This window comes from Taudactylus pleione, unplaced genomic scaffold (genome assembly GCF_031769625.1).
Source record: "Taudactylus pleione unplaced genomic scaffold, aTauple2 ptg000026l, whole genome shotgun sequence".
Taxonomy (NCBI): Eukaryota; Metazoa; Chordata; class Amphibia; order Anura; family Myobatrachidae; genus Taudactylus; species Taudactylus pleione.
In genome coordinates this window covers 41,621,037-41,647,419 of record NW_028284428.1, presented here as the reverse complement: position 1 = coordinate 41,647,419, position 26,383 = coordinate 41,621,037, and the positions used below count along the sequence as shown (strand labels likewise).

At 42.1% G+C, this 26,383-nt stretch overlaps 1 protein-coding gene across 6 annotated transcripts; it reads right to left on the bottom strand.

The window, feature by feature from the left end:
- Positions 1–311: 311 nt before the first annotated feature.
- DDX3X (DEAD-box helicase 3 X-linked) lies at positions 312–26,383 on the bottom strand. 6 transcript variants are annotated; one of them, XM_088451710.1, is made up of 19 exons: positions 26,073–26,383; positions 23,122–23,176; positions 15,545–15,595; positions 15,183–15,254; positions 14,465–14,584; positions 11,672–11,801; positions 10,303–10,461; positions 10,131–10,230; positions 9,759–9,894; positions 9,346–9,431; positions 8,236–8,334; positions 7,448–7,608; positions 7,111–7,255; positions 6,885–7,029; positions 6,623–6,804; positions 6,435–6,552; positions 3,749–3,902; positions 3,491–3,612; positions 312–2,811 (listed from the first exon to the last, which is right to left on the bottom strand). In XM_088451710.1, exons 1-19 carry the CDS (start codon positions 26,115–26,117, stop codon positions 2,729–2,731), a joined length of 2,163 nt encoding a protein of 720 aa, XP_088307836.1. In that variant the 5' UTR covers positions 26,118–26,383; the 3' UTR covers positions 312–2,728. The 6 variants fall into 6 exon arrangements, with proteins under 6 accessions (XP_088307836.1, XP_088307838.1, XP_088307837.1 ...); XM_088451712.1 differs by having other exon boundaries at positions 3,533–3,612; XM_088451711.1 differs by having other exon boundaries at positions 15,545–15,592.

The window sequence follows — 26,383 nt, the reverse complement described above, 5'->3', positions numbered from 1 at the left end:
CACAAGTCTACAACTTTATTCTGGCCATTTAGATGCAATGAATTCTATAAGACATTACAATTGCGTGATGATCATAAGTTGGGTAATACTTGGGTAATACTTCATATAATGGTGTGAAGAAAGTACAGTTCAGTCTGACAAGAATATGCAGGATCATAACTGAGCCCAGTTACCATACTGCAAGTGATCACTGCATGAAAGCTTATTTAAGCTTTCATGCAGTGGACCGATTCAGGTAACCCTTTTATAAATGAATTGATGCAGGTAACACGTTATTAATGAAAGTGAAACATCCCAAAATAAAACAAGACTTTTGTTTGCCAATTAACTTTTATTTTAATAAAACCAGTAATGCACAGCACATGCAGTGCTAAGCATCTAAACTAGTACAATAAGCAATTACTAAACTAGAGCGACTTGAGGGTCAATATTGACATTTAGCAAGTTCAAATCTATTGTTTGCATATAAATTTATGAACCTTATCTTGTTAAAAAGGTATTGCCAAAAAAACAAAAACAAAAAAAAAAAAACTTGCTAATATGTAATCATTGAGGACACAAGTCACCAATTTTACCAGTATGACAAAGAACCACATGTTTGAGGATTGCAATGTGCCAGACATTCACTGAAATAAAAAAAAATTAAACCACACAACTAAACAAAACTCACGCAACAAACATCTGAGAATCTGGACACTTCACATCAGTGTTCTGAAGTGTTTCATTAATATCTTAAGACAAGTGTATCAAAACCTTGGCATGTTTAATTTTAAATTGCCAATTTTATTTTAATTACACCAGAAAGTTATGGCTGCTCAGCCAATACTGGGTCTGCTTAATTTGACTTAAGAGTTTAATATTACTTAACATTAAAAGCTCACACTACCCCGAAATATATAATTTCACGCATACGTTGACATTCAACATTCAAGTGCCAGTGTTTTTGTACTGTCTTTTGGTCAAGTTTCTTTAAGCTTTCAAAGAATCACTTAGGCTTACAAAAATAAATATTTGTCAAAATGTTCAATAAATATTACACAAAACTAGCAGCAAAAAGTATCTAGAAATCCATTGTGTGCAAAATAGTTTGCTTCCCCATCTATCATTCCCATGGTCCCAAATAAGTCTTAATCTTGCCCTAGACTAAGCAGTGTTTTTGCCATCGCTAAGAGACAAAAATAAGATTTGAGGTTAAGGACACGTACACAAGACTTGTATAAAAATTCTTTGAATGTGCAATAAAAGACGTTTAGTATAAAGTTATGGGCAAAAATGTACAAGGGCCATCTATATTTTAAATAGCACCATAACAATGACCTCAATACTGTCAAGTGCACCTACAAAAAGCTTTAGAGCAAGGCACAAAACACTTGTGAAATCTATTGCACTTTAGATTTTTGCCATCCCTATGCCACCCAAGTTGTTAAAATTCAACTACATCTAGAGTAAGCTAAATTTCAAGTGGCAGAGATGTTAGAAGGTGGGAATTACTCTTTGGCCAGATTTAGCATTGACATACTAAATACAATGGAAACCTATGCAACTAAAACTGACTAAACTGCACACGTTAGCAGATATTACACCTTGTGCAGTCATGTACATTTTTTCCACCATTGATCTTAAGATTTCAATTTACTCATCTGGAGCCATTTTACAAAGTCTACTGTAAGCCAAGTATGTTTAAATCCTCTCAACGCAGCTTGAACAGAGTAATGTGAATCTGCATTAAAATAAAGCCTGCTGCATAATTCTTCCTGTTCATACCCTCTTGACCAAAAAACATTAACACTAGCATGCGTTATTAGACCAAAATCAGCCAGGCCTGTCACAGAACCACATACTGCTGTGGTCAGCCATTCTGACATTTTCATGACAGGCGCAAGTAAATTTAAAGATGATACCCCCTAAAAACTATTTCAAGTTTCAGATAGTTTTAACGTTCCCTGTAATGTTCGGCCCATATGTGGCTAGCTCACAAGTTACTCTTCTGCCTAAACATTGTTAAAGGAATTGCTGTATTGCGTCCTCTGAAAACAGTGCTTCATGTGTATGAACTGGCTCATACACCTATGTGACTGGAATGGCTTATTAAAAAGACTTCAGGTTCTAAGTACCTTTCCAGGATAGAGTGAGCAAATCAGAACTTAACTTTGTACAGTTTGCCACATTAGAAACTATTCTGATATGCTTCAAGGTCTTTTGCCTCAAATGGCAAAGTTAACAGAAGCCCTAATGCAGGCTTACTGCACAAGTTTTTTTTTCCTTGTAATATTAATGCATGGATGAAACGATTCCTGTTTTGTGTTGTATCACACCTGTGTGCCAAGGTTTGATTTCGCCCAAGTTCAATAGATTTATTTTATCATAGCATTTTAGGTCTTGAGCAATACTGAGCCAACAGGACATCAAAATAAAAAGTTGTCTAAAGTTAAAGGCACAGTACATAACAAACAAATTATCCTCAGTCAAAATAAATGCAGTTGTTGGGAGAGGGGTGGACTTGGGAATTAATCCAAAACTACAGCAATGAAATCTTCCAACACCTTCAGAGTAGGGCTCTTTCATGTCATTGTTTTCTTCATGGCCCAGAGCTCCCTTGAAAAGAAAATTCAGTGGAGAATCACAGCTGGTAATGTACAAGTTCTTGAAGCTACACAAGGTATAGTCTGGCTAAGTTACATGTGGTTTCCATATTAGCTTTCTTGAGTCATTTCTGTTGCAGACAGTTTTAGTTTCCCCACCAATCCACCTGTGAGCTTCCGCCATAGTTTCCTCCATAGCCATCACTGTTATAGAATCCACCGTATCCACCTGTAAAAACAAACATCAGTTAAATAAGCAGCAGGAGATGGGACAAAAAGTAGACCATGGCATTTGCATTGTGTAGTTATTTTATCTTTGAGTATGAACTTGTTACAAATATTGTACATCAAATTTAATAAAAGGTCTGGCAAAACCACCTAGACAAGTTCTGATGGTCATATTAAAGCATTCTGACATTAACACACAACCACACCATGCACAGCAGCACAATACACCTGCATGAAGTTTCCTGTGTATACATTGGCCTCCACAACAGGGAGCTCCCATGCAGAAAAGCAACAAGGTATGTGTGCTGCTGTTTCAGAAGCAGCTTATGTCACTTCCTTCCAGTGGGCCAGCAGTCAGTACAATAACTATAACACTGCAGAAATTTACTGTACCATGAACATTAGAAGTTCAGGCTTGAATATAACCCATAAACCACTGCAACATCAAAACCAATAATTTTGCAATCACATTGTGGTTTATGTACAGAGTTGAATTGGTTGGGGCAAATATTAGCAAGTACAGCAAAACAGCTGTACAGTACAAAAAGGTTTTTTTCTTTAGAACAAAATTGCAGCACAACCCTTAAAAGTGCAAATATGCTGCGGTATGCATTTCAAACCTGTCCTATTAATGGTCCATGGATACCATCTAGTCCAGTTGTGTATATGAAATGCCTTACCTCCGCCAAATCCCCTGCTGCCACCATGACCACTGCTCCTACCTCCACGGCTGCTACCAAAGCCGCTGCTAGCGCCACTGCTCTGCCTGTAGTCTCTGGCGCCAAACCCACCACTAAATCGACTGAAAAGGAGGAAGAAAAAAAATATATATATAAAGTTAGAACACATGGGCTACATTGAAAACAAATGTAGAAACAAGCATACAGGACAAAGGAACTGAAATCTCCATGCAAGAGACCAATTCCATGACAGCATACCTCTTTGAACGACCACGACTACTAGTCTTGTGATGTTGATCATAGGCCATGCTCTCCAGCCAAGATGGTACTTCTTGCTTTGCTTCTACTAGTAGATCCAATAAATCTTTTGTTATATTTATATTCTTTTCATTGAAAAATGATGTTGCAAGACCTAAAAAAAGAAAAAAAATCATTCAAGATAAGGCCAAATACAAAAAAGAAAGAAAATATAGTTAAGGTTTTTTTATGATCTTGCAGGATGGATGCTAAAGCCATGTTTAGAGCTAGGCTACAATGGAAATTTTCAATCTCAAAACAAAAATCGCTTGCTTTGGATCATCAATGCATAAAAGCCACTCCAATAGGATTTTTGGTACTCAAATCAATCTCTCAATCCATCATGGGGGCACTGGAAACCATGGAGTGTAGAGTGTGCTGTTCAAGGAGCAGGCACAACTGCAAACTATTTTATGGGCTGCCTCCTCCCTCAGTTTTGACTTGACCCTCTAGGAAATAGACAGGTTCCAAACCCCTTGAGTGAAACCCATAACACAGGAAGGGAGGGAGTACAGTGCTGTGCTGAGAGAAACTGATTAGTGAGTGCCAGGAATCCTATAACCTTGAATATCCAATCTGAGGCACAATGGAAAACATGGGGATGTTCTAAAGTTGCCCCTTAAGCTATGGTTGCGCACAAAACTATGCCCAAAACAGATGTCTAGCTACAAAAATATTTAGTACTTCGTAAAAGAATGGATTGACAATAAGGTGGCCACCTTGCATTAATTGTTTCAGAGGCACCATGATGTGCCACCCAAGAGGCACTCACTGATCAGGTAGAATAGGCCACAAGGTGTTCTGGAACTGGGGCCTCTACTGAAAAACTTGTCGGATGGTAGCCATGATGTATCTAGTCACCAACTGTTTAATTGCTGTCCAAACTCATGCACATCATATAGAGTTCTGCAGTATACCATAAAGCAACAAAGCTGCAAAGCCCTGAGATCAAGGTGGCTCAGAGCATCCCTGCTGACAGAAGACAAGTAATCACTTATGCTGGGCATACACTATACAATTATCTGTCAGACATGTCCAATCTGGTTGGTTGGTATGAAAATCTGGTAATGTTTGGGAGCAAACGACAATCGACCATATAGTCCCAGACACTGGAAAACTGACGAGATTGTTCAAATTGATTAATTTGATTTAACCATTTTGTCTGAGCGACAATTTGTATGTTTTCTTGTATTTGTGAGCAAATTGTCAATTGTAAATTTCTTCCACACATTAGCAGATTTTAATTCTAACTAGCCAAATTTGACAGATTGTATTGTGTATAGCCAGCATTACAATATCACAATATCCATGTTAAGAGGACTACCTTAAGCTGAAAAGATGTGGTGCGCAGAACCACAGTTTCCTTGAAAAACAACATGAACTGCCAGAAAGCAACCAACTAAGACTTGTCGAGCAGATGAAATGGCCAACAAAAGAACTTTACAGGTCACAAAGTGGATATCCAGGTTGAAAACTGAAGAGGCTGAACCTTCAGCAAAAGAAGTTTCAGCTCACTGTCCTGCAGGAATGACAGATGTGCCAAGTTGAAGTATGGGCTCTGCAATGGTAATTTGAAGCCTAGGAAGCCTTCCTGGCTTTTATCAGTATGAATGACTTGATCAGAGGCCCTTAAGCTTGGAAGATCATGGCTTTAACAGTCATGCTGGCAAAGCCTACCAAGCTAAGTCCTAATGGTAAAACAGGCCTTGATTAGGATTACTTGTGCATGCTGTAGAGTGGCATCTTGTGATTGTGTCGAGATCATCAAGTCCATCTCCTGCAGACCATTGATCCACAAGCTGATAGACCATTCCACAAGATGAATCTCACACCGGCTTTGAAAGACCGATTCCCAGTAATCTATGCCTGGAATGAACACTGACTATCTAGTATGGGCGCCTTTCTGCCCATCAGAAGATATTTCATGTTGCTGCCATTGCCATAGATCTGCACGGTCCACCTTGGTAGTTGATGTAAGCCACAGTATTGTTAGATTATCTTTATCGACCTTCCTCGAAGGGGAGACTGATGAATAGCTCTCAACTACAAGTCGTTCATTGGAAGTCTTGCCTCTGCCCGCGTACAAACATGTTAGAGATTAAGATCTTGCATCGTTGCGGCCTAATCTTGCAGACTGGCATCTGTGGTCACTATGGTCTATGCGAGATCAACCCTGTGCCAGGGCGAGTCTGCCGAGCCACCACAGCAGGGAGTGGCAAGTTGTCTGCAACAACTAACACTTGGGACGAAGAGTTGAGATTAGTACGAGATAAGTTGCAGCTGTCAAGTCCACAAATGGAAATAAAACAGCTGCTTAGTCAGCCCTTGTAGGGAAAAAAAAAATATATATGTTTCCATGAAACAGATACTTTGTCCTATGGGATGTAGAAAGGGAGGCAACTTGTGCCTGTGCTCCTTGAACAGCACCCTCTAAGACCCCATATGTGAAAACCCAGATGGGATGTTCTAGCAAAATTTGACCTGTGGGTGCGGGGGGGAGGAGGAGAATGCAATATGAGTTTATGCATTTGTCATCAATACAGCATGTCATTCATAATTTTAAAGCATTCATGTGCAAGTATTTGTAATTGTAAAGACTTTTACTGAACTATTTAATGCCATTATAAGAAGCTTAAAAAATGCTTACCCAAATTTCCCACACGGCCTGTACGACCAATTCGATGTACATATTCCTCAATGTCACTGGGCAAGTCAAAGTTTATAACATGCTTGACATTTGAAATATCAAGTCCTCTGGCCGCAACCTTAAAAAGAATAGTTAGTTAATACACAATTTGTTTAAAAAAAATGCCTCACCTCTAAGCAAACACTTACAGCAGTAGCAACAAGGATTGGGCTCTTTCCAGAACGGAACTGATGAAGTGCTTCTTCTCTGTCTCTTTGTGACCTATCTCCATGGATACTTGTGCAAGCATATCCTTCATGGTAGAGGAAGTCCTCAAGAGCATCTGCACCCTTTTTAGTTTCCACAAACACCAGCGTTAATGAATCTTTTCCTAAAATAAAGTAGAGGGTCAAAAAAGGCCTGCTAAGCCCATCTGAGCAGCTGCCACCTAAGGCTTAGTGGTTTAAATACCTGTTGCATTGAGAAGATCCAATAAAAATGAGCGTTTGTCATTTTCTTCCACCCAGACAACTTTTTGGGTGATATTTTCAGATGTGGAGCCAACTCTTCCTACAGCCAAGAAAATGTATTCATCCAAGAAATCACGAGCAAGAATCTTGAGGGGAAAAAAAAAAAAGTTCCTTAGGACCTTCTATGCTTATTGAAGCTTCAGGTCATACTTTTTGCATTTGTGTACCTGGATTTCCTTGGGGAAGGTAGCACTAAACATCATAGTCTGACGAACACCCTTTGGAGGCATTGTGTCTTGCTCAACAATTCTCCTAATTTGAGGCTCAAATCCCATGTCAAGCATTCTGTCTGCTTCATCCAGCACTAGATATCTAAGGATTAATTTGAATTAATCTTTAAAACCATGAAACACAAGAACAAAGTTTGTTGAAAGATGCTTGTATTTTTACAGATAAATCATGTAATTTGAGGAAGTTGCATGAAGTCTCCCCCAGATTGGATGTAGCCGCTTTAGCTTTCATAAGACTGGATATTAACACAGAAAAACCATAACATTCACTTACTTGCAATAGTCTAACCCAATTTTTCCCCGTTCCATCATGTCAACAAGTCGGCCAGGTGTAGCAACAAGCAAGTGGCAACCTCGTTCTAAGTCTCGAATCTGCTGCCCAATGTCTGCTCCACCATAAACAACGCATGGACGAACTTTGGATCTGTATGCAAACTGAGGAACAAAAGACTTTCAGTACCTCCAACACAATAAAATGGGAGCAAATATTGAGACCTCTCCTAGTCTTTCATTTACACTTTTTTTAGTCTTGCACTGGAGTTGTCCACAATGACAAGAGGCTTAGCTAAATTCGAAGATTACTTTAGGTCTTAAGCTCTCCTTTATTTTAAAAGCCATTGTGCAGATGAACAAATTGATATACTTCATCAGTGGAGAGTGGATAAAACTTTAGAGCTTGGAACACTCCTAAATTAAAATTGTTAATAGGGTGATCCAGATTCCAAATATTTGAAATACTGCTCTACAGGCACATTTAACTTTGTCTATGGTCATGTCCCCAGGCACAGGAATTCTGAAAAAGAGTCCTCAACCATCTTAGGACAACCTTAAATGTCTATTTCCAAAACACCCAAATGGGAGATGTGAGAACATGTAAAGGTGTTGACATGTTCAATTTATTGACTTCCATGAGAACTGACAGCCACTACATCTTCATGTACTCATGTTTGTAACAATTGATATCAGAGCTGGCAAACTTATGTTACCATTATTTACTTATGCCAATAAAAAATAAAATAAAAAAAAGGTAGGGAAAACAACGTGTGAGAGACTCAGACACACCTTTCGGGCCTCCTCATAGATTTGTACTGCCAGCTCTCTTGTTGGAGCCAATACAAGAGATAGTGGAAACTGTTTGCGCCTGCCATATCTTCCATTATCCTGCGAATAACAGGGAAGGTTATGAATGCAAAACACCAACTGAAACTTAATAAAACTTAAACACTAATGCTAGCCATACACAGTAAGATTTTCTGTCCGACCATCCAACTAGTTGGTTGGAATGAAAATCTGGTAACGTATGGGAGTAAATTATCAGCAATTTGCTCCTAAATGCCATAAAATAGATTAAAATGGTCATTCAGACAAGTTTGTTAAAAGTTTGCTCCAAACAATTTGTTCAGTTTGCCCATTTTACTGCGTTTGGGAGCAAATTACTGATTGTCATTTGCTTTCATACCTTACCAGATTTTCATTCCAACCAACTAGTTGGATGGTTGACAGAAAATCTTACTGTGTATGGCCAGCATAAAAGGTGCATACGCATGTAACGATTTTGTAACAAACGATTTTCTGTCAGATTTTCCCTTGAAAAAGTGAATTATTTTTTTGAACTATGAACAAAATGTTCCTTCCCTTAATGAAAATAGTCATGTTGGACAGTATGAAATGGACAAACGATAACTACAAACGGGAGTCTGCATTTGTGATTGTTCATAGTTAAAAAAATCGTTCAGTTTATAAGTTATAACGATTAATGATATCATTATCAACAAATCGTTCAAAAAAAAAAAAAACAATGTGTGTATGCCCCTTAAGTTGCAGTTAAACCCTCCCACTAATCTCAATACCTAGATAAGAAAATGTATGCCCTTCTGAGGACCATTCAATTCTGTGGAGGCAATTTTTTTTCCAACTATTCTTCAGTTAGGACGCAAGTTTGCCCAGGAGCACTGACTTTGGGTGCAAAAAGCACAAGCTTAGCCTCTTTGCACCGCCAAAGTGCTGACTTATCACACATTTGTGCTCGCCACCTCAAGAGGCTGAGAGAATGTGTGTGCAGTTGCTGCAATTTGTGCCTGAAAGCAGGAACAAATGAATTGCTCCGGTCAGGCACCCAAAAGAAGTCACTGCAGTAAAACAGATTGAATTGCCCCCTAGGAGTCAAAATACCTTTAAGTGCTTCATTGCGTCTCCAGGACCATCGGCATATATCTGACTTAAAATGGGCAATAGAAATGCTGCAGTTTTTCCAGAACCTAAAAATAAGAGTAAATTTAACAATTAAACCAAATGAAACTTGTACAGTATAACCAATAACAATTTATAGTAAGTTATAAATACATAAAGCAGCTCTAATATATTGAGTAAAATGTTGCTATTCAAATTTGATATTGATAAAAATCAGTCTATAAACAACTTTACCCAGCAGGACTGCCAAAGTAAGGATAGGCTGTAAATTTGTATGGTCTACTACTGCAAGTCTCTAAATATAGGAATCTTGCTACCTTCTGAAACCATCATTGCTGAGACAATACTGCTGCACTTGTAAGACACCCTATCTGCAGTTGTCAATATTTTATCACCTGTCTGGGCACAAGCCATCAAATCCCTCTTCTCTACGATGATGGGAATAGCGTGCTTCTGTACTGGAGTTGGTCGGGTGTAACGAGTGAGTCCAATATTTCCCATAATTATCTCACCCATGTTGACATCATGAAACTTGACAGGAAAAAAAAAAAAAAATTACATTACACTGGAAGTGTATGAAGAATCTATTCAGGAAAAAAATACCATCTACTAAAGGAGGAAAAACTAGAAATAAAGTGGTAAAAAACATACCAGACAAATGTATCTGCATGTGCCTAACTGCAGTTAATTGGTGCTGCGCCAAAGTATTTCTGCCAACACAAAGTCCAAACGCAACACAAGTTGCATTACAAAGTACAAATACATACACTTTCGATATGTGGAGGGCAGTTATTGCCTGTTGCTTCAACTGGAATGTCATCATACTTTTCGAAGTTAATGCCTGTGTTGCTTCCGGAGAAAAGTTCTCTGGAAAATAGAAGTGATCTGGTTAATAAAATGCAAACATGCACGAAGCACAGTACACTACCAAATACTTACTGTTCCACACGGTCATTTGGTGCAAGAGGTTTTGACCAATCATCTTCATCATTTCTCTCATCTGCCCAACGACTGTTTCCACGATCAAATCTACCAAACGCACTCTTGTCACCACGATTAGAAACACCATCAAAGCCATCTGTACGACGGTCATCAGATCTACACAAAGTGATCATTTTTTAATTTCAATAACCTTCAAAATTTGATAGGTAGCTACTACATACTGCAACAAGTGCCAAGTGTGAGTGTATAAGCAAAAAGTTGTGGGAAGTAGGTGGTTGTGCTCCTCCTTCATACACTGCAGCTCAATGGTTCTATGATTTAGTGACAGCTTACCTGAGGTGCAACAGGTCCTTTACCAGCTTATGCTCTCGTTGCCAAGGTGCAAGAACAGCACAGAGAACTACCCCTCAGGTTTATTGGGAGTGGAATGTGATCACCTTACTTGTGTGCACAAAACACAACGTGTTTAGCCACCATTTAAAAAATAAATAAATCCCAAAACATTACCTCCAATATTGATGCACAAACATAAGCTTTATTACATTAAGTCTTCTAAATATATATAAAAAAAAAAAAAAAAAAACTGAACTAGATGCCTAAAAACACTTGAGAAAAACTTGTTGGGAATGGAAATCTGAAGTGTTAATTTAGATTTGACAAGAAAAAGCAAAGATTACTTGCCAGATTAATTGAAACATGTTATTCACACAAGAAAAAAAAAAAAAAGTGTTTGCAAAATCCTTAACCGTTCTGTTAATTTTTTTATCCCTACCCAGCTGGCTTGCAGTGGCAGAGGAAAGCTTAACATCTACACAAAGGGCGCAATTCAAATGTTTTCGCCGGCAGCATTCACCCCCCCCCCACGATGCTGGCATTTCATATCGCAACCCCCAAACATGGCAAGCTGAAATGCACAAAGTGACCTGTTTGGGCGCCCAAAAAGCACTTTGTGATTGCACCCAGAACTTTGGTTTGGCCGCGTAAAACGGCTAAACCTGACCAGACCACTGGGTGCAATCACCACAATAATCTATCAATGGAATATCGCCCCACGATCTGTCACTTTAGACAGGAGTTGGGTGTAATAAAACATATGAATTGCCCTGATCAGACTATTTCTATTTTATATGTGCAACCTGTGTTTACTAATCAAAAAATCATAAAAGCATGCTATGCAAGAGTGCTACTAGATATTTTAGCTACACTTTAGAAACTGCATGGCCACAAGCAAAATAAAAATTAAACTGCTGGGGTTTATTTTCTCTATTTTGCTTTACACTAAGATAAGCTAAAAGGCAAAATGGATAGGTGATATCTACATCAACATGGGGGATGGACGGGGGGGTGGGGACCTAGTCAAACTCACCTCCGAGTTCCATTTCCTCTATCGCTAAATAAACCTGATTTACCACGGTCACTGCGCGACCCAAAACTGCTGTATGCATCTTTGTCTCTGCCTGAATTCCACCCAGAGTTATTATCTCTGTCATAAAAGCCTAAGGGGATAACAAAAAAAATAAGTTAGAACCAAAGTAGACAATTCTTTTGATGTGGATGAATCATGCATTGTGCATCTGTGTTGTAGGTGTCCTGTGTCTGGCCCCTCATTCTTACTTGCAGCATTTAACATTGAACATAGTTAGGTATTCAGGCAGAGGTATGCCCTTCTCTTATGATGCAATGCCCTGACTTTCCTCAGCACAATTACTGAAAGCCAAGACTAAGCGGTACGGTCACGATTATTATGTACCTAACTCATCAGGGATATTTAAATTTTTAATAAAAATATCTAACCGCTATCCCCACAAATTATATCCCCAGGGAAGCTGACACCACATTCACATTGTCAGCTTCTGGAGCCGGATGGGGACTGCAGGGAAGTCTGAAAGTTCTCTATCCTGCACCTGGAACCCCCATTAGCTTACAGTAGTTTACACCATCTGCAGATGGTGTAAACCAACAGTGCTAACTCTGAAAAGCTTCACTTTTTGGAGTTAAGTACATAGGGCTGAGATCGTAGTCCCCATTGATAACAGGTACTGTGATCTCCAGTGCCAATTCACACTGAGCTGTATTCAACTTGATTCGCACCCGCAACACTTTTTCGACTTCCGGATTTTGCCTATTTCGCATGCGGAAAAGTATCGCACACGTGCCCGCGTATCCCTGTAAGCAATCTGAAACAAGCAGAAAGTAGTGTCAGTTTTGGGGGAAATCAGCCTGACACCCCCCAAAAGATTCTGACATGGGGGTTAGCTATGGTTACACCCGCTTTTGCGTTTTTAAACGGGTTCAATAGCTGCTAAATAAGAGTTTTTCTATAAATGGTGCAGAATAGTATTCAGGAGTATTTTTTGCAGAAATTAACTTATCACTGCAAATTTGGGGTACTTGAAAATGGTGACCAGCATATTTTACAGTTGCTGAAGTTTAAAAAATCGTGAAAAATCCACCTGCCGCAAGCCCCTGCAATGAAAAAAAAAAACCCACCTGGGGCATACTTGGGCACCCCCCTGGAGTGTAGTTAGCTAGTTTTTAACTGTCCCCCAATTTTTTTTTGCCCACAAATTTAAAGTGATTTTTTGGGGTGTTAAGGTTAATTTGACGCAGTTTATCCTTGGGGAACTGTCTGAAGGCTGCACGGGGGTTCCCGCAATGTTGCACCCCAAAACACCAATTCTGGACTTTTTTCCACCTGCTATTCATAGGAGAAATTTTTTCGCCTACTACATTGCATTGACTTTCCGCCTAGGCAGAAAGTCTTTCAAAATTACAGCGATACTTGTCCGCCTGGCGAAATTACGTTAATCGGCAAAATTTTCGCCGATTCCGGCATTTCACTCCTGCATTGTTTTTAGTACCGGCTTGATACATTGGCCCCTAAATCTGCAGCACCATTGTAAGAATATAGGATTTAAAGGCCCAACAAGCAAGTACAGACAAGTAGCAGAACACTGTACATAAAAACAGACAAGGTATATAAAAAAGTAATGCAAGATACAAGGAAGCATAGGTGGATGATGGGAGCAAACAAGAATTGGGTACTCAAGAACTAAAGTTTGGTAAATATCTAAATTGCTTCATAAACAACCTAATTACATTCACTTATATGTACAAATTACAATGCCTTGCTGGGTCTTTAAATCTTTTGCACTCTAATATTCGAGCTGCAATCTCGTTCTAATAAAGGCAAAGCTGTACTAAATTGTAAAATGTGGTAAAACCCCCAAAAATGCAGTTTTCAGGGGTTTTACTGAATTCACCATATGTATAAAGTAGCCGTGTCCTGATTAGTAACGCCACCTTCAGCTGGCGTTACCAAATAGAAGCCTATGGGCTTCATTTCGGGATGCACCCCCTTGGGAGGGGTCCGATGCCTCCCATGAGCCCCCGCGGCCTTCTGCCCAGCAGCATCGCAAAGGGCAGGTCTTTCTCAAGAAACTTTTGGCACGGGGTGTCATGGAAAAAATGCTGATAATCTAGGGCGCCGCGATTCAAAAAAGTTTGGGAACCTCTGGCTTACATATAGCACCGTGGTATGTACCCGAAGACAGGTGAGACGTACCGCATCGCTAATACAATGCTTAGTACATCACACCCAAAGCAAATACTTGAGGTGTCTTTCAATGGGATGATGAAGAAGAAATCTGGTGTGCAATTTAAACACTGCTTAAAATAAAACTGAAGTAGCACTTCTCAAATGAATTTTGGGTTAAATGGATGTTTAACCCCCTTAAGGATAGAGGGTATTTTCCTATAGATATAACATGACTGAAGAGCAAGTACATCAGCAGAATACAGGATATCTAGGAAAAGTAAACATATCAAAGTAATGTATTAGTGAGCATTTCCTTCCTGGAAAGTGTGCTTGGCAGTGAGGTCATCGCACACACACATGTGCCTAACATTAGGGGAAGCAGAACAAGGATACAGACTTCAATAAGCACTCCTTGGTAAAATCTAGTTTCGCTACTAAACTTTCTGGAACTAGGGGAATCTTTTAGCAAGAAATGTGAGGCAACTGTACAAAATAATTGCCAACTCTGCAGCCTCAGCAACTTAAGGAATAAGGGTGGACATTACTAATGGGGACAGCAGTTTAGTACATAAGGTACCCTTTTGTATACCAATCACTGTTTTTAATAAATTATATAGATACCTCTGTCAGTGCGACCAGAACCCCTACTGCTGTATCCAGTGCGATCACACCCATTCACCCGGTCATCACTAGCTCCGTTTATGTAGCCATTTCCTCCCCGACCAGAATCCCAGTTTGAATCTTGGGGTGGGGGTGGGAAGAAAAACAATAGTTAGTATTACATGAATGTGTATACAGAGAAAGCTGGCTGTGCCAGGCAGTTTTAGTAGGACGCAACATGTTGACAAATCACCCAAGCCAACCACTTAACTAGTGTCTAAAAGCAGGCTAAAGCAAGCTGATAAACCCCAGTGTAATGCATGTTACATGCACATTAGTATTACTTCATTGATGCCAGATTCTCACATGTAAAAAAATCAGTTAAAATGATTGATAACTGTTAAAAATCAAACATAAGAGAATGCAGCAGAGAGTTACACCCTACAAACCCAAGCATTGGAGTCTGTCAAAACCATTGTGAAATTACAAGAAACAATGACAATCACAGAACAAATGCAGGTTCATTAAAAATAAAATAAAAAAAAACCACCATCATGAAATACTAAATTAAGCCATGAAGTGGAGTGCTACAACATCTTAGGAGTGTGCAGAGAAGAAATCAATTTAAATTGAGAGCAATTTAATTAGAATTCCACTGCAATTCAGACAGCTCAATGGCTAGCTTATGCAGGCCAAGCTATTGTGCAGCCAACACACCAAGACAGGTAACCAACCGTACCATTTCTTTGGGACCACCAATCACCGTAGCCCTTATACACATCTACAGCTGGGTACTGACACCTTGGATAACCTACATGATAATAAATCATTCAGAACAGTTTACCAGCCTCTGAACAACTGAAAAACAACATTGTGAGAATAGAAAATGTAAGCCAACAAATAGCTTTTAATATATCTGCTTCTCAACATTCCCACCCTCTTGGTAACTGACAGGCTTTGCTGCCTGACCTAACATCTTAACAGTGGAGGGTGGGTATAGGGAAGATTAAATGGAGACATTCCTTTTGAGCCACCTGTCCAATTTTAAATCCGTGAAAAGCAGGTACTGTAATGATTTCAACAAGATGAGAATATACGTACCAAGTCTTGAAGCTTCTTTATTTCTTAAGTGAGGAGGAATATAACGCCCTTCTAGAAGAAAAATTTATAAAAGTGGGTTTATTGCTAAATGTTATACTTTGAGAGGCTTGTCTAAACTTCACCTGACCTACTGGATCCATTTTAGTCTCCAACAATTCAGATATACAATTAAGGTAGTCAATGATTTTGGTCCTTGCTCACAATTCTCCTGCATCTATCATTTGACTATATTAACATGTTTCCTATACAAACACTACAGGCCCTGGGTATTCAGGACACTGCCCTAACCTTTGTTTTCATTACTCATCAAATCTCTCATCTAAAGCTTGTTTCTTTGGATCCTCTTCCTTTATCAGTTGAAATACCACAAGGCTCAGATGCCTTAGGGAACTGGTTCTGCTCACAGGAGGCAGGCAGCAGCCCACCACATCCCCTTCCTCTATGCCACTCACTGACTAACCATACCCAAAAAAAATATAAAAACAATGCATTGGGAAAAGCCAGCATGCTTACCGATTTGTATGTTGGGATTTCTGCAACCAGCTCGTTTCACTTCTGATAATGAAGGCATCATAGGAAGCACCACAAATTCTTCCCCATCTACCCAGCTAACAAACCACAGTCCTTAAAATCTACTCTATGGTGTTATGCCTGGAAGAGCGCTTGTGACTTCCTGGAGGGAATATTTTACACCTCCACTGCACTCTGCAAACCACACAGCAGAGTTAGAAATATGCCAGACGGAGTGCCCATCAAGGCAGCCATGGCGAGAACAGCTATACAATCTCTTGGAAAAATAGCTAGCTTTGTTGGATTTCAGCATCCTATATGTGGAAGATACCCAAATAAACCTATCCACTCCAGTATGCTTGCCATCGGTGCCGACCTAAGCCTCAGATAGGTTTTGCCATTTTATCTTGGATATAGCTACTTCAAACTCAATTTTTCAATCAACAGTTAATTGTCCCACCACTTCTCCTGCAGCTCTCTCCTCTGGGGGCCTCACCTTTTCCCACACCCACGACCTGGGGGTCGCCATAGTGGTGGTGTTGGGGTCCTCCTATCCCCTGGTTACTCATACCAACCTAGTGTTCCCGCTAGGCTGTTTTAGCGGGGCGCGGTGCCCTGCCCTCCTTCTGGAGGGCAAAAAGCACCATGCCCTCCAGGAGGAGGGCAAAAAGCGCCCTGCCCTAACAGCCTGCGGGAGCCGTTCTCGCCCGCGGGACGCAGTGTCGCGCGGGTGGACAAGCATGCGCCCGGCGTCTATTCTCCCTTTCTGCAGCGCTTGGGGGCAGCCCGGCATGTCCGTAAGTGCCGGGCACGCCCCCAAGTATGACGAAAAGGGGGACGCATCTTATAGACACGCCCCCTTTTCGTAACCACGCCCCCTTTTTGGACACGCGCGCGCACAACATTGCCCTCTCTAGCTCCGGCGCCCTGCCTGCTGCCGGAGCTAGAGGGAACACTACCAACCCATACCCTCACATTCTCTACATTTGAAGTCCATGCCTTACGCCTCTTCCACCCAGTACACCTGTCATTTACCGTCCCCCTGGCCCTCCCTCCAAGTTCCTTGAGAACTTTGCTTCCTGGCTCCCTCACTTTCTCTTCTCAGACCTTCCCTCCATTATCCTAGGTGACTTCAATATTCCAATTGATATACCCACAGAATCCTCTGCCTCCAAACGCCTCAACCTCACATCTTCACTTGGTCTCTCCCAATGGACCTCCTCACCCTCCCATGTGAGTGGCCATTTGCTTGATCTGGTCTTCACTCACCAATGTGATAATTCTGATCACTCCAATTCTCCTTTCCCACTTTCTGACCATCACCTTCTCTTTTAACCTGTCCCTCTCTCCTTCCCCTTCTCTACCTCCAAAAGCCACCATCACTAAGCGTAACATTGACGCTATCGACAGTTTCCTTTTCTTCCCTGCTTGACTCTTCTCTCCCCTATCCTCTCTCTCCTGTCCTGACCAAGCCACTTCCCTATACAACGCCTCCCTTACTTCTGCTATGGACTCGGTTGCTCCGGCAATCACTACTCACACTCGCAAATCTACTCCTCAACCCTGGCATTCCAAATGCACCAGATACCTGCAAAAGTGTTCACGAACCGCAGAGCGACAGTGGAGAAGATCACGCTCTATGGCAGATTTCCTCCATTTCCAATTTATGCTCTCATCCTATAATGCTGCTCTCCCTCTCTAAACAGTCTTATTTCAAGATCCTCATCTCCTCTCAGTCCTCTAATCCCCAGCGTCCCTTCACCACTTTCAACTCCCTCCTACGCCCACCCCCTCCTAGTCTCCCCTCCTTGCTCTCTGCCCTTGACTTTGCTACCTACTTTAGATCTAAAATTGATTCCATACGTCAGGACATCATATCCAACCAGTCCCCCAGCTCTCTACCTCCTCCTTTCCCAGATCACCCCTCCCAATCAACTTTACCAACTCTAGCATCCTTCTCCCCTGTATCTGGAGAGGAAGTCATGGCCCTTATCCGGTACTCCCCCTTCCACCTCCCCCTTGAGCCTATACCCTCCCACCTCCTCCACTTCCTCTCTTTCAGCCTGCTCCCAGCTTGCCCACCTCATTAACCTCTCCCCCTCATCAGGCACTGTTCCTTCTGCATTCAAGCATGCCCTTGTCTCCCCCATTCTTAAAAAACCTACCCTTGATCCTAGTCTTCTTTCTAACTACCGGCCCATCTCTCCTCCCTTTTGCCTCCAAACTCCTTGAGCGGATTGTCTACGAACGCCTTACCACTTTTCTTTCTCCCCACTCCCTCCTTGATCCTTTTCAGTCCGGCTTCCGTTCTCTCCACTCCAATGAAACTGCCCTCACAAGTCAGCAACGACCTCCTTGCTGCCAAATCTAAGGGCCACTACTCTTCTCATTCTCCTTGATCTCTCTGCTGCTTTTGACACTGTGGACCACCCTCTCTTGCTGCATATCCTTTACTCCCTTGGTCTAAGTGACACTGCCCTCTCCTGGCTGTCGTCCTACCTCTGACCAATCTTTCTCAGTTTCCTCTCATGACTCCTCTTCCCCCCCACAGCCTCTTACAGTAGGTGTTCCTCAAGGTTCTGTTCTTGGACCTCTTCTATTCTCCCTCTATACTTCCTTTCTAGGTGAACTCATCAGCTCTTTTGACCTCCATCATCATCTCTATGCTGATGATACTCAAATCTACATTTCTTCCCCTGATCTCTCCCCCTCTCTTCTTACTCGTATCTCCAACTGTCTCTCTGCCATCTCTTCCTGGATGTCCCAACGAATTCTTAAACTTAATATGTCTAAGACAGAGCTGATAGTCTTCCCACCCTCCCACATAACCTCACTTTCCACTATTTCTTTATCAATTGATGGTATAACTATCTCATCTAGCCCCAAAGTGCGCTGTCCGAGTCATCCTGGACTCATCCAAACGCTCTACATCTGCCTCCCCTCTCCTACAAGCCCTCCACTGGCTCCCCTTCCCTTTTAGAACCCAATTTAAGGGTCTCACGCTCACTTACAAAGCACTCACCCAATCTTCCCCCATATACATCTCTGATCTCATCTCCCTTCACCCTCTCTCTTCGTTCAACTAATGCACACCGCCTTTTATGCCAGCTGATTACTTCCTCCCACTCCCGCCTCCAAGATTTTGCCCGCACTGCCCTCCACCTCTGGAACTCTCTCCCACTCCCCATCAGACTCTCCACCTCTGATGAAATAATGGGTCTTGAGAGCCCATTTGAAGGATTGCAAAGCCTTCCAGCTGCATTCTAACTCCCTGATACATACACCTTCCTCCCCATCTGTGTCATCCCTGTTTGTCTTCCCCTCCCCTTTTAGAATGTAAGCTCAGGGCCCTCTAACCTCTTTTACTTCTCCCTACTTTAGTTTCATCTACTTCTAAAGCTGCATACACACACAACGATTTTTTTTAATGATTATCGTTAAACGATATTGTTTAACGATAATTGATGGCAAAAATCGTTCACTTTCTGAGTCAAACGATGAACGATTATCGTTCATGCGCGTTCACGTTTGTAGTTTGTCGTTCAGACTTGTCAACAACGATTTTCATTAAGGGAATATGCAAAAATCGTTTGTAGTTCATAAAAATTGTTCATGACATTTAGTAAATGAAAAACTTTGGTAAACGATTGTAGTAAATTTTTTCAAGGGAAAAAATAGTTTACTCAAATCGTTCATTAAAAAAATCGTTGTGTGTATGCAGCTTTACTCACCACTAGGGCACCTAACACTTGGCTGCTTATGATCTGTTGCTTATCTGGGTGTTATGATCACTAATGTAGCAATATGTATTATCCATGTCCTGTATTGTATTGTTCTGTAAGTCGCTTGTCTACAACTTGTTTATGTGCTTTGTAAGGCGCTGCGGAACATTTGTGGCACCATATAAATAAATAACTGAAGTTACCAACCTAACATCAACAATAAACCCTATCCCTCAAGTTCACTGCTTAGGTGTGAACTTTGACTCAGACTTGTGCTTTGCTGCCTGCATTCAATCTGAAACCAAATCATGTTTGTTTCATACAGATATAAAACCTCCACCATACACTTCAAAAAGCCTTCTTACTAGTATTCCCATAACAAGATTAATTCTCGTCATCCATTTTGAATTTGTTGGCCAGACTGCTTGACTCACAACTTTCTGCCACTTCCAACCATTGGTTGCCTGTACATTACAGATTTCAATAACCAATTTACATACACGGCCATAAACAAAACCAACATCTCTTTACTTTATCTCCCATGCAATACTTCATCTCATCCAGACTCTTTGGGCTTGATTTAATCCAGCGCGATTCTGAATAGACCCGGGAGGGTGCTGCCGTAGCTATTCAATTCAGCGCACTGTTTGGTCCGACAGTTACCAGTTAAGTCGGAGAATGCCGGTTCTAGCGACTTAACCTGGGTGTTTAATCGCAAGACCAAGCATTCTCCAATCAAAGTGCCACCGCAAGGCTGTTAGCGCCGCACTAAGCCGAATTCAATTTGAGCAGACCCGCGATACTTTTCCGCCTCTCGGACTTCTCGCCTACTTCGCCTGTTTTGCAGGTGGAAAAGTATTGCGCGCTTGCCCGCATATCCCCGTATTCAATTTGACAGTACACGAAAACGGGACCCGGCGAAACTTAATCAAGCGGAAAGTCATGTCAGATTTGGGGAAATCAGCCTGACACCCCCCAAAAGATGCTCTGACATGGGGGTTAGCTATGGTTACCCCCAATTTGGCTTGCTGAAGCTATTTGGTGTTTTTAAACAGGCTCAATAGCTGCTAAATAGTGTTTTTGTACAAGTGGTGCAGAATAGTATTCAGGAGGTTTTTGCTGAAAATAACTTATCCCAGCAAATTTGGGGTACGTGAAATAGGGGCCAGCATATTTTAAAATTGGAAAAGTTTAAAAAAAAAAAAAAAAAGTGAAAAATCCATCTACATCAGGCACCTGCAATGAAAATAACACTCCTGGGGGCATACTACACCTAAGTCCCCCCCCCCCCCCCCCCCAGTCTAGTTCGCTAGTTTTTTACTTTGTCCCCCCCAACATCTTTTTTCGCCCCCAAATTGAAAGTGATTTTTTGGAGTGTTAAGCTATTTTTCTTTTTACATTTACGCAATTTACCTTTGGGGGACTGTCTGAAGGCTGCAGAGGTGTTACCGCAATGTTACACCCCAAAACCCCAATTCTGCACTTTTTCCGCCTGCTATTCATAGGCAAAACTGTTCCGCCTATTACATTGCATTGACTTTCCATCTAGGCGGAAAGTCTTTCAAGTTGAGTACGGCGATACTGTTCTGCCTAGCAAAATTACGTAATCAGCTAAACTTTTGCAGATTCCGGCTTTTCGCTCCAAATTGAATACGGGCCTAAGCCGAAAATAGCCTCGCAGCCGGCACTAGGGTGCGAGAAGAAATCCTTTCGTTGGACCAAACAGCGTACTGAATTGAATAGCTCCCTCTAGGGGCTATTCCACATCACGCTGAATTGGTTCGAGCCCAATAACTCATCCCATTCAGTTACAGAACATTCTGGGCTACATTCACTAGGTCTACAAAATGCCATACCTCAAACTACACTTTATTTTAGCCTTCAAACAGTCAAGTGTTCCCTGAAAGTACCTCTTCAGCAAGAACATTAATGAACCACCCATATAGCCTCCATGGGGCAATTAAATTCTTTTATCAGTCACCTGACGGAGCAATTTCATTGTTACTTAGACATTTCCGCCCGCCGCCTAAGGTGGCAAGCAGAAATTGAGAGTTATGGCACCCAAATCACTATTTTAGACAGGTTTAGACACTTTGCTAAACCGCTGTCAGTCAGGTGCCCATTAGTTAAGGCACCCAATGGTAGAATTGAATCGTCCACCCATAAGCTTTTCTTTCTAAAAACCTCTGATACACTGAACAAAAAACAAACAAACAAACTCACATTTAGGAGCATATATTATTGCAGGTGAAATGTTAATTACATGTCAGTATTGGTTGCTAACAGCAATAATGACTTCAAGTTACCCCAAACTCAACTTTGTTACTTTATGCAACCCCAAAAAATTAAAGCAATTTAAATGAAAACTTGCTCTATATTTCATTTTTATTATTTTCTAAATGGTTTAAAGTTACCACTAAATCTAGTTTTTCTACTAAATTTCATTTTATTAGTTTGGAATAAGAAACATTTGCTTTGTCAGTTTTTTAATTGAATAAAAATGCACATATCCATTTGCTGCATTTTCAAAGAACAAATTATATTTTGGGCAGTAATAAGAATCATTACTGTTAGCCAATTTTTGGGGGTACAATCTTTTAAATTTACCACAGGGTTTTGGCCATAAAAATGTTGCCACTGGTTTTCTATTAGATACCGCAAGTATCGGGAGAGTGCATACCCAAGGTAAAAGCAAATTGGTCATGTCCGCAAAATGTTTTTTTTTGCAGAGAAAAACCTTGTGGCCAATTGGCTATGTCCCTTACTCTTTCGACACTCTCAGCCCTCTGACCCCAGACCAACACTGCAGTGTAGCTGAATCACAGCACAGCAATAACTTTTTACTCTTGCAATCAAGCTGCATCATTTAGCAATTTGTAGACCTTAATCTCATTTATTAAACTCCTGTCAGTGGATTGTAAATAAGGCCCTCTTAACTCTTAACCATTCTTAGGGCTCGATTCAATTGAACGTGAATGAAATAGCGCTGGGAGCTCTCAGCGCTATTCAATTCTGCGCGTTGTTAGGTCGGGGAATGCCCGTTCAGGGTGTTTAGTCGCGAGAACGGGCATTCTCCAACTAAACTTCCCAGCGAGTTGCTGCTTCTGCCACACTAAGCAGAAAACTGCATCACACCTGTACTTTTGTTGGATTTTTGCTCACACCCCTGGGGGATGCAAGAAGAAATCCTTAAGTGTGCAGAGTTGAATAGCTCCAGGTGCGCCCTCCCTCCGCTATTTAATGCGCGTTCAATTGAAATGAGCCCTTATTGTATTAACATTTCATAGTCGATTGTAAAATGCATAGAAATACGCTAGCTCTACATAAATAGGTGTTGATACTTACTAGTTGAACTGCCACCACTCTCTGCGTCAGCAGAATTCAAGTCTAGGCCAGCAAACTGAAAAAGTGAGAACAAGGTAATTTAATAGCTTACTCTCATTACTCAACACAAACACTACTAACAGCCTTGTTTACACTTTTGCTGCAGAGTAAAATATTCAAGTTGAAACAGCATGGCTCACCATCCAATACTGCAGAGGTTATTCTTTAAACTACATTGCTTCGTGATTTTTACTGCAATGCATATCTCAAAACAGTAAACAAGACATCTACTGGATAGATTTGGAATTGCAACTAAAGATACATGGAAGACGTAATGATTGTACATGCAAGACAAAATGGATGCATATTGAAAAATATACTTCTGCAAGACTGCCACTTAATAGATCCAACAGAAATACATGGATGTTAAAGGTTTACTGGGCACATACAGTAGAATACATGATGCAGCATTGTCAGAGTGATTAATAATGCAGTCTATTAATATAAGACATACAGGGCGGAATTCAATTGATCTCGCGGCCCGCATATCACGTCTAAAGTGACAGGAAATCGCAGGCCGCTATTCAATTGTGCCAGCGTTTCACGCTGATCGCACCCAAAGTGGTTGGGTTTAGCCGCGTAAAACGGCTAACCCCGACCAAAGTGCTGGGCGCGATCGCGAAAAGTGCCGTTTGGGCGCCCAAACAGGACACTTTTCGCCGATTTCAGCCCGCACCCCTCTGGGGCAGCGAGCTGAAATTGAGCGCTAGCAGCTGACCGCACCCGACAAGAGAAACCAGATAGTTAGCTGAAAGCTTGAGGTACTCATTTTCAAATTTTGACCATTCATGACACCAGCAAGCATCAACACTACAGTGACCGTACTATGCTAAAGGTCCCTTTCAGCATCTCATTTCAGTCTAAGACACGTTACCGTTCCAGAAACATTAAATTGTAATATTAGCCATTTATTTTTACTGGGTACATTTAGGGAAAGTTGTGTTATAGTAATATAACATTTTTTTGTAAATGTGGTCTAACAGTCCAATTAAAAGTCCTATTAAACACCAACCAAAAAACAAGGCCTGTACACTTCAAAAAGCATTTACCAGTTTTGGCAGCATGTAGCATCCCTAGAGGCTTTGGGCTCGATTCTATTCTGCGCGAAGTGAACAACGCCGGGAATCAGCTCCTGGAGCTATTCAATACACCACGCTGCTAAGCCCGACTAAGGTTTTCTTCTCGCACCCCTCCAGGGATGCGAGCAGAAATACGACAAAAGTCCAGGCACGAGGCTGTTTTCTGCCCTTTGCCCCTAGAAAACAGCATCGCGCCGGTAAGTTAGGTCTGGGAATGTCCGTTAACGCACCTTAAACAGGGTGTTTAGTCACGAGAATGGGCATTCTCAGACTAAACACCGCGCAGAATAGAATAGCTCCGGGAGCTATCTCCCGGCACCATTTATATTGCAGGCAATTGAATCGAGCCCATTGAGACCAGTTGAAGAGTACTGACCTAATGATCTATTATAGCAGTGTTCTCCCCAGTCTTTTTGCGGGCACACCACCCAACAAGAAACAGCTAACGCCCGACACTTCCCGGCCCAATGCACCGCATGCCCTGTGGGGAGGGGGGGGGGGGTGGGCTTGGGAGTTCCAGGTAGTAGGATGTACGGTGATGCAGCTCAGGCCCACCACATTACAGGGTGGTGTCAGGCTGGAGGGCAGAGATCCCTCCCCCAGTATAAAAGCAAGGGCGCGATGTTCGGGCGGGAACAGTCGCTTGAACACGAGAGTAGACCTGCGTCCACTCTGTCCGTGTAGAAGCTGAAAATAAAAAAAATAAAAAAAAATGTGGACAGTATCTGGGAGCTGTATAAAAAATAAATTGTGGTGCCAACACTAAACATGATGCTGATTCACTAGAGGGCCCAGATCCTAATCAGATTATGAAAAAGCTGAAGAATATATAAAATGTTACTTCAAGTTTAAGTTAGGTCAGGCTTAAAACGTTTTATTATTATGAATATTATATGCCCCCTCTATGCCCATGTGGATGGTAAGGAATGACGTTGGACAGTAGCTGATGACGTCAGGGTACAAAACTTGAAGGGGATCTATCCACTTCCCACTGCATCGTGATGGTTGTATGAGTTTAGATCACAAGTGTCATTCATATGAGACCACCAGCAAGATGTACGAGGTATACTGCATCTAGATTTATAGTGATAAAAACACATAGGTGGTATATAAAGGGAACACGACTGCCTAGACAGGAAGTTATGCCTCACCATCAGTTACATAGCACCTAAAGGCAAAATACGTCACTAAGGCAAACACAATGTAAAGCGTTGAGGGCAATAACACAGAAACCGCCTTACACTACAGCAATGTCGGCCAGCTAAGACGCACAACATGTGTAAAGGGGAAGCCAGCCGGAGGATCGGGGGCGCACGGCTGGGCATGGGCCCGCGATGGATGTGAGGGAGCTGAGCCGGCAGCCATATTAGGAGCCGCGGCCAGCGTGGTAGCGGGGATGTGGGATGAGTAACCCGGCTGCGTGTCTTCCCCCTCCCCCTTTTCTCTCACAAAGGCCGCCATTGTGAGGATGCGACAGCCAGGCCCGACTTCCACATCACTCCCTCTCACCGGCAGCACATCAGTCACCCCGTCCTAAACGGGTACAGCCACCAACCGGGGGCCGAGCGCCATCCCCGGGACTGCGTCACCAGGTCGCCGGACAGTGACTCACCCGCCCGGCCCTGATGACGCACCCGGGCGGCCCCGCGCAGATTTCTGACAGGACACGGAGGCTGCTAGTGGTTCCCTACGACAGCGCTGGGGCGGACGCCCCCCGGTGATGGTGACCGTCTGGGGTAGTATGTAAGTGCGCACACAGGCGCCTCACCGCCAGACTAGGCCGCCATTGTCTGCTCCGCTGCCCCGGCCGCCGCCCCTCCCCCACACACTCACCTGCTGGTCTAGACCGTGAACATTTTCGACGGCCACATGACTCATAACTAAGCGGTAAGGAAGCCGGGATCCCTCGAGCAGGAAAATGGTCGCTGTCTCTCGGTGTACGGATGACGGGGGATAATGACGATTACGGAGGTCTCGGGCTTCTCACACTCGGTAACGTTTCACAATTTACAAAAAAAGTCACAATAAATATGTAGATTGGATTATTGTTGCCGCTCGTATATCAGTGCAATGACGATCACTTGCGACGCGTACAGTACGAGAGATTGCTCCCAACTGAACGCCCGGGCGAGCCGGGCCGTCCT

Excerpts from the sequence above, each read along its gene's own strand:
- DDX3X (XM_088451710.1), bottom strand. The coding sequence starts at position 26,117 with ATGAGTCATGTGGCCGTCGAAAATGTTCACGGTCTAGACCAGCAG. Across the intron at positions 10,231-10,302 it reads CCAAATGACCGTGTGGAACA|AGAACTTTTCTCCGGAAGCA; the intron begins GTAAGTATTTGG and ends TCTATTTTCCAG. Across the intron at positions 7,256-7,447 it reads ATTGGGTTAGACTATTGCAA|ATATCTAGTGCTGGATGAAG; the intron begins GTAAGTGAATGT and ends ATTAATCCTTAG.